Source organism: Grampus griseus, assembly GCF_964374135.1.
Source record: "Grampus griseus genome assembly, chromosome: 8".
NCBI classification, from domain to species: Eukaryota; Metazoa; Chordata; class Mammalia; order Artiodactyla; family Delphinidae; genus Grampus; species Grampus griseus.
Genome location: NC_139002.1, coordinates 110,095,723 through 110,103,174, shown reverse-complemented (window position 1 = coordinate 110,103,174; position 7,452 = coordinate 110,095,723). Strand labels below are relative to the sequence as shown.

General features: G+C 61.6%; 1 protein-coding gene across 2 annotated transcripts; it reads left to right on the top strand.

Moving 5' to 3' along the window:
* The first annotated feature begins 525 nt into the window (after window positions 1-525).
* Window positions 526-6,154, top strand: TMEM80 (transmembrane protein 80). 2 transcript variants are annotated; one of them, XM_082660993.1, is made up of 5 exons: window positions 526-563; window positions 2,624-2,756; window positions 3,444-3,595; window positions 3,684-3,776; window positions 5,116-6,154. In XM_082660993.1, the coding sequence occupies exons 3-5, from the start codon at window positions 3,523-3,525 to the stop codon at window positions 5,319-5,321; spliced, it is 372 nt and encodes a 123-aa protein (XP_082517119.1). In that variant the 5' UTR covers window positions 526-563; window positions 2,624-2,756; window positions 3,444-3,522; the 3' UTR covers window positions 5,322-6,154. The 2 variants fall into 2 exon arrangements, with proteins under 2 accessions (XP_082517119.1, XP_082517118.1); XM_082660992.1 differs by having other exon boundaries at window positions 532-563; window positions 2,624-2,643; window positions 3,502-3,595.
* Window positions 6,155-7,452: the final 1,298 nt, after the last annotated feature.

The following is a 7,452-nucleotide window of genomic DNA, read 5'->3' as shown; positions in this document are numbered from 1 at the left end:
CCGCGTCGGCCGTGGTCCCCAGTCATCGGGGTCCCCTACTGTGAGGCCGATTCCGCCGGACTCCGACGCAACGCGACCCGGCCTGGAGAACCTTGCGCTGCAGGCTCCGCCTGCACCCGCCGCCCGCGGGAGCCGAGCCCGCCCGAGAAGGAGCCGAGCGGAGCCGAACGGTCCCGAGCCGGGATCGTCACGAGCGAGCCTCGGCTCTCCGCCTCCTCCTGTCCGAAAGTGCCCGAGCGCTGTCGGACGGGCTAATCGGGCCTCGGCCACAGTTCGGGATCAAGTCCCGAAACGCGACGCCGTCGAGCCCGTTCGGGAGCAGAAGCGAAAATGGCCGAAGGGACGCCGTTTGCGTCCGGCTCCGAGAGGATGCCGGGATCGCGGGGCGGGCCGCGGGGCGGGCCGCGGGGCGGGCCGCGGGGCGGGCCGCGGGGCGGGCCGCGGGGCGGGCCGCGGGGCGGGCCGCGGGGCGGGCCGCGGGGCGGGCCGCGGGGCGGGCCGCGGGGCGGGCCGCGGGGCGGGCCGCGGGGCGGGCCGCGGCAAGATGGCGGCCTCGCGGCGAGGTGAGGGGCTGGGTGCGGTGTCGCGGAGGCCTAGGGGGTTCTCGGAGGTCGCCCCGGGAGATGGATTCGGTTGGTTCGGTTCCTCCTGTTGCGGGGAAGGGCGAGCTGCGGGTGCAGCTCGCCGGGGTCGTTAACCGGTGGACTTCATGTGTCCACAAGGTGAGATCCTGGCCCGGAGAACCCGTCCGGGGTCCGCGCCGCCGCTTCCCGTGAACGCGCGGGGCAGTGGAGCCACGGCGGTGAGGTCACGGCCCCCCCGAGGGGACGGTCGGCGCCCCCCGACCCAGTGGGCCGGCAGCGAGCGGGACGGGCTCGTCCGGGGCCGGCAGGAAGGGGACACCCCGGTTTGGAGTGGGTCCCGCCTGCGGGCCCAGTGGGACCGGCTTCTGGAGCGAAGGTTTGGATTCTCGCCGGGATTGCCGGCTCACGGGCTCGTCCTGTCTCGGTGGCGCCCTGCGCGGGGCGGCGGGGGGCCGGCCGGTCGGCAGCCCCTTCGAAGTCCTGACCGCTGGGTCTGTAAGAGCCCGCACCGCACAGCTCGTGGAACCAGAGCGAGGTACGCGGGCGGCCCCGGGCGCTCACTCGGCCGGATGGAAAAGGCCAATTTCCACATCTCAGCTGTCAGGCTCCGAAATTACTCGTGCGAGGAGAGGCTGGGACTAGACGGGAGCGGTGAGCTGGGCAGCTGACAAAGAAGCAGACTCTGTGGTCTGAGCTTCAGACAGAGTTTCCCGGCACCGGGGTTCCCAAGCGCCAGACCTTTGTGCAAGGCCACGGGTACTGAGGTTCGCGCGTTTTCATTTGGTGGAAAATTACGTTTACACCAGAGCTGTCCGCTTCACACCCCTCGTATATCACCCAAGGAAAAACATTCTTTCTCTTTGCTTTCACATTTAACTTCTGACGGCCACATTGTTATTACAGTGAATCACTGACAAAAAATGCGAAGTTCTAAAAGCCACGGTTATCTTTAGTCAGAATGAGCCTCTTTCTGTAGGTCTGAAATCGTTAGCGCAGCATATCTAATTGTAGCTACCCTTCATGTCAATTATTTAAATCCCGTGGCGCTGAAGGTTTTTCAACAGCATTTTTTCCCTGAGCCCCATCATCTCAAGCATAACAATGGGCAGCTGGCAAGTAGATCTGAAGGTCTGAAGCGAACTGTCAAGAGAAGGGTCAGAGGGGAGCAAAATCCCGATGAACGTGAAATCCACTCAAATAATGACAGGTATCGAGGCAGCCTAGTTTAGCTTGGGCCTGGGAAAAGAAGGGATCGGGTTTAGAGAGCACCCTTCCCATATCGCGATGAAGGTTTATTAATGATCTGTGCTCGGCACCCTCTGAGGCTCCCCGTGCTCAGCACGTGCTGCCTCTCCGTCACCCGTGTCCTGTGCTGACCCAGGTAAGACCCCCACCTAAGTGAGACTCCCAGAGGACCTCGAATCTGCCAAGGAAGCGAAGGCTCACCCAGGCTGGGAGTTTCTCTCTTGCCCCCTGGGGACTAAGGAGGAAATGGAGTAGGAAAGAGCAGCGTCCTACTCGCTGCTGGCAAATTCGGAGTCGTTACTGGCGCGTCACCGTACACTGTCATCTGAAGACGCAGGCAGAATGTGTAACTGCTGTGTGGCGGGAGAGGGTTGGAAAGGGACTAGATGGCTGGCTTAGGAGATTCTTATTCGGGGACGGATATTTGGGGCCATGAATAGAATTCCAGAGGAAAGCAAACATCTGTTATCCATGACAGAGACTTGTAACCTGAATCAAGAAACGTTTTCATCTATGTACGTGTGGCAGATACGAGCTGAGAAAAGCTGTGTGTCCGGTTTCTCTCCTGGCATCTGGCCTCAGGTGTGGATCTGGGCTTCGCCTGTGGGTGCGCCCTGACTCCCAGCCTCAGGTTCAGAAGAGCAGATGGTCAGATCCTCCCTGGAGGGACAGTGGGTGCAGAGGTGCTGGAAAGGAACCTAGCTGCGGGCCATAAATCCGCGGCAACAGGAGAACAGGCCGCTGGAGCATCCTGGTAGGACTTGGGACCTCTCTGACTGTACCTTCTCTTCCAGGGACAGCTTCCTCCACGGTGGTATCCCGCTGCTGCATCGCTGTGGCCCTCCGTCAGCCCAAGACTCAGGCCTCCCAGGCCCCTGAAGTCGGCTCTCCTGCTGCCACATCCCTGTGGCCCTCCAGGCGCCTGAAGTCGGCTCTTGGCCCCTGCCTTTTGCTGCTTTAAGCCCCCAGCCCCCAGCCCCACCTTCCCTATAAGTTCTGAGTAGTCATTCCACTGAGTGGGAAGGGCGTCCACTAACAGGTGGAGAGAGTTGATACAACCTCCTCCGCTGGTGCCTCCTGCCCAGCCCCTCGCCGAGGGGTGGCTGCCTGACTCCCTCCGGGCCCAGGGGGGCAGGAGCGCGAAAACCCCTCACTTGGAAAACTTGCAGACTTGTTTTAGCGTCAACAAATGCGAAGTGTTCAGAGCTCAGGGAAGTCGCTAGTGGGCGTTGGACTGCCCCCAAAGAGAAGACGGTTCCCTTGAAAGTGAAAAAGGCCCCGTTTGCTCTCAGTGTCACAACTGGGACCTAGGTCAGGGTGATGCCGCCTGAGGGAGCCCGGGGTGCCGAGGCCGTCCTGCCTGCAGCCACCAAGGATGTGCCCGGTCCTCTTGCTCTAGGCTAGGATGTCCCCTGGGGGGGAGCCCCAGCCCCACCCCGGAGCCCACAGGAGCCCTGCCAGGTGTGGTGGCACCAGGAGGGGTGTCAAAGGAAGCCAGGCAGGGGGCTGTCGGCCACGTCTTCGTGGCCACCCGCAGGTGCCTGGGCTGGACCCACGTGTTTGCAGGGCCTCTGGACAGGTGGCGGAGCAGCCCCTTCTGTCCACTCTCCCCAGGTGGGTGCCCTCGGGCAGGGTCATTTGCTGGGCCTGAGAGTCCTTAACCGCTGGCCAGCTCTCATCGCTCCCTCTTCAGATGCTGCTCTATCTGAGTGGAATGTACTATGCCCTTTATTTCCTAGCTACGCTCCTGCTGGCCGTGTATAAAAGTAAGTCTCGTGCGAAAAGGCAGCTCAAAGGTGTGGGTACCCTGCGTCCTGCAACAGGGGCTCAGCTTTGTTGCCTGTTTTTCTCCAGGCCAGGTTTTCACTTACCCTCACAGTTACCTGGTCCTCGACCTGACTCTGCTCTTTCTGATGGGGATTCTGGAAGCAATTCGGTTATACTTCGGTGAGTTGACTGAAAACCACATAGTACTTGAGATTGTTGCTAGGTTTATGTGCGAACCTTTACATGTTGATCATTTTGTAACGTGGTTCTTAGAGACACTTTTGATTTAAACTGCTCACGCATGGTTTTGCAGGCCTCGCCTTACAGTGTCATTAAGTGTTAATTTGTCCAGAAGCTTTGTCCACAAGACGAAGAATATTGGCCACGTCCTTGGTGGGGATGCTTCCTGTTTGGAAGCATGTTGTGCACAAGCTGCTGGGTAACAAACAGCACCGAGGTTAGAACCCAGCTCAGTCATCAACCCCGGGGCCCTAAAACACTCACCCCCACCCCCTTCCTCCCCTTCCATTGGCCTCAGTGGTCAGGAGGAGAAGGATCTGGAAAGTTCTGTCAGGACCCCACCAGGGCAGCAGGGCCTGGAGGGTGAAAGCTCCGTCGCCTCCCCAGTGCGGCTCCTGGACGCCCCCAGCCAGAATCTTGCTCGGCCGACTCCCCTCACGTCCTGAAGCTGAGACAGTATAGGAGCCCCGAGAGAGCTCCCCCGCTCCCTCCTCAGCTCACCATCAGGGCCCACGTCTCCCCATTCCCAGCCACAGGCACACAGACGTGAGCACATCTCTTCTAAACGGGATCACGCTGTGTGTTCCGCTGACGCGTCTGAGAAACGCTCTTGCCTCTGGAATGGCTGATAGAACAGCCGGCACATCCCGGGCCCCTGCACACGCAGACCCCCGACACAGACAAGCCCGTGCCCATGGGAGGGTGGCAAACGGCACTAGAGTCGCTGGGCATCCGCAAGTCCCTCACGCTCCAGGGGCACCCTGGGCACCCGTGGCCGGGACAGCTGGAGATCAGCGTCTTCCATGCTGACCCATTTGTTTGTAAAACGTGCAGTTGCTTTGTTTTTTTGTAAATGTGCGTGAAATTTTCCACGACGACCTTAGCCCACAGTGAACTATTTTTGGAAATTTTAAACAAAATCTTCTCAGTCAATGTGGAATTAGGAAAAGGTGTCAGAATACAGTTGGAATTGTCTTTAGAAAACCAAATTCCCTCTCCCACCCACACAACTGACCCAAAGACCAAGAGTAGAACATCACAGCCTCGGTTGGCTTTCTTCCTCACTAAGGAAGACATGCCCCTTTTTGCGTTTGCTTTCCGACACTTTGAAGAGTCCCCTGCAGTGGTCACAGTGGGATCTTTCACTCAAGTCCTCAAGCATCACATGGTGGTCAAAGCTGGCACGGGTCTCACGGCCACTCTTGAGGGGGGTCAGCGCTCCCGGGCCCGTGCGTCCCAAAGCCCGGCGCTCACCCAGCACGTCTGTTCTGCTTTCCAGGCACCAAGGGCAACCTGATGGAAGCCGAGGTACCGCTGGCCGCCAGCCTGGTCCTCACGGTGGGCGGTGCCCTGCTGTCCGTCTACTTCCTGCTCTGGCAGACCCTGGTGCTGTGGGCAGACTCGGCCCTCAGCGCCGTGCTCCTGGCGCTCCACGGCCTGGAGGCCGTCCTGCAGGCGGTGGCCATCGCCGGCTTCGAGGGCTAGGTGGGCGGTGCCCGGCCCGCGGGACAGCCCTGGGCAGGAGACCTTCCTCAGAGCCAGACTGTGCCCCAGCCGTCACCTCCCCCACTGACAGTTGCTGAGCGGGAAGGACATCTTCGTGCTGACCTGCCTCAGTGTTTGTTAGAGGGTCAGATGGTGTGGAGGGTCTGTGAGGCGGAGGTGGGGTCGGGAACCAGGGCAGAACAAGGTGCTGGGCAGGGGCTGGGTGTGGCGGAAGCAGGGGTGGGGCTGTCCCCGCCGGTCTGCGGGGAATCGCGGGGACATCTCGGGCTGGTGGGGGTCTGGCTTCAGCAGCCACCGACATCCGGGGTGCAGAGGGGAAAGAGGCCTTTGGAAGGCAGGCAGCCAGGCCAGTGCCCTCGCGGTGTCCGTGGCATCTCCCTCTCAGGCCGGGATTGGCCGTCTCTGCTCTCCCTGCAGCTTCGGGATGGCACAGGGACCAGGGGTCCTGCTCTGCGGGCCAAGCCCCGGGCAGGTGGTGCGCTCTGCCGCGCACAGGAGGCACCTGCCGAGGGCCAGGCAACTCGGGGCTGGGGGGTTTCCTTTCCCTTGGGGGCTCTGGAGAAAGGCGAAGGTGACCTGGAAGCCCCAGCGCAGAGGCGGGGAGGAGAGCTGGAGAGGCCCCCGTAGGGGTGCTGTCCGGCTCCCAGGCCCTCTGCAAGTGCTCCTGGAAGGGGTCTGCGCCGATGTTTCCTAGTGACTTCCCTTGGTCTCAATTTCACGTTTTCTAAGTCTCGAGTAACGTTGTGTTTGAGCATCTGGATAGTCTCTCTTCACGGTATTTTTAAATAAAGAAGCTTCTCTACCTCTCTGAACTGCTCCTGGCTGCAGCCACCTGTCTCCTCCAGGGTTCTCCCTTCATCCCTCAGGGCACAGGCCGCGTGCCCGCTGCAGGCCCCACGCAGCAGCCCTGGAGCTGCGCTCCCCCAGCCTGGGCCTCCCCGGGGCTGGCCTCAGTGAGGGGGACTGGTGGTGTCAGCCTCGTCAGTCTTACCCTTAGGGGGCCGGTGGGAGCAGAGAGCTCTCTGCTCCGCCAACTTCTTTAGCTCAGGACCAGCGTGCGCCTCTAGCCCCGAAGGCCAGTGGGGGCGTCCCCCTGCTTACCCTCCTGTGCGCTCATCAGGGCTCCACCCTCTCCCGCCCACATGGGCTCGGGGAGGCCGCGATGGCCACACCTGCTGTCTTTGGGAACCTCAGCCCCTCCCTTGCAGACCCAGGCAGCAAGATACCTGTTGTCCTCCCGGTTCACAGCCTGCCCGAGAGTCTGGACCAGGCCCTTGGCATCCCCATTGCTTTGGCCACGGGGCATACCACACCCAAGGTGGCCACCGAGCAGCCTGGGACTCGAGACCCCCAACTGCATTCTTGAGGGCATCAATGCTCCCAATCACGTTGATTTCAGAAGCAGAGAACTCCCACCTCAGCTGCTCCCCTCCCTGCGTGTCTCCCACATTTTGCCCTTTCAGGCTCAGACTCCTGGAAGGGCTGGCGTGCCGTCCCCTGTGGGGACGTCGTCAGCAGAGGGGAGACGGAACCAGGAAGCCAGGCCTTGCCAGGGCTCTGCGGCAGGGCGGGGCTGGAGGACGAAGGCCACTCCCTGTACCCCTGTGCGAGCTCACCAGTAACACCCCAGACAGGCAGGAAGGCCCTGGCGATATGGGGAGGGACAATGCCGCTGGCCTTCCAGGACACTGTGTCTCCTTAGCTGGGGCTCCTGGCAAACACCAGCTGCGCGGCCTTCTAGGACCACGTCCTGGCATACCTTTCCTGCTCCCCCCACCCCAGGACAACAGCGGGAGCCTTGGGGTGCCTGGGGGTGCCCACCACCACCTGGCCTGCCCTCCTTACCCAGCTTGGTGGGCACGGCCATCCTGGGGATCAGTTCAGCAGGAGGAAAGACAGAACGGCGGGCAGAGCTTGGGGCCTGGCCTAAAGTGGGGGTCACTGCCCGGAGCGCTCTCACACCAACGCTGCCCTGGCACTCAAGGACAGCATAGGCCACAGGCGTCCCGACGCCCCCCTCCCCGGCCGTGGGATAACCCCGCTCCTCAGGGGGTGCCCACTCTGGGCTGGGCGACACAAGGAAAGAGACTTCAGGAGTTCCTAGATCGTG

Coding starts and splice junctions, on each gene's coding strand:
- TMEM80 (XM_082660992.1), top strand. Junction 2,644..3,501: donor GGACAGCTTCCTCCACGGTG/GTATCCCGCTGC, acceptor ACCGCTGGCCAG/CTCTCATCGCTCCCTCTTCA. Junction 3,596..3,683: donor CCTGCTGGCCGTGTATAAAA/GTAAGTCTCGTG, acceptor GTTTTTCTCCAG/GCCAGGTTTTCACTTACCCT.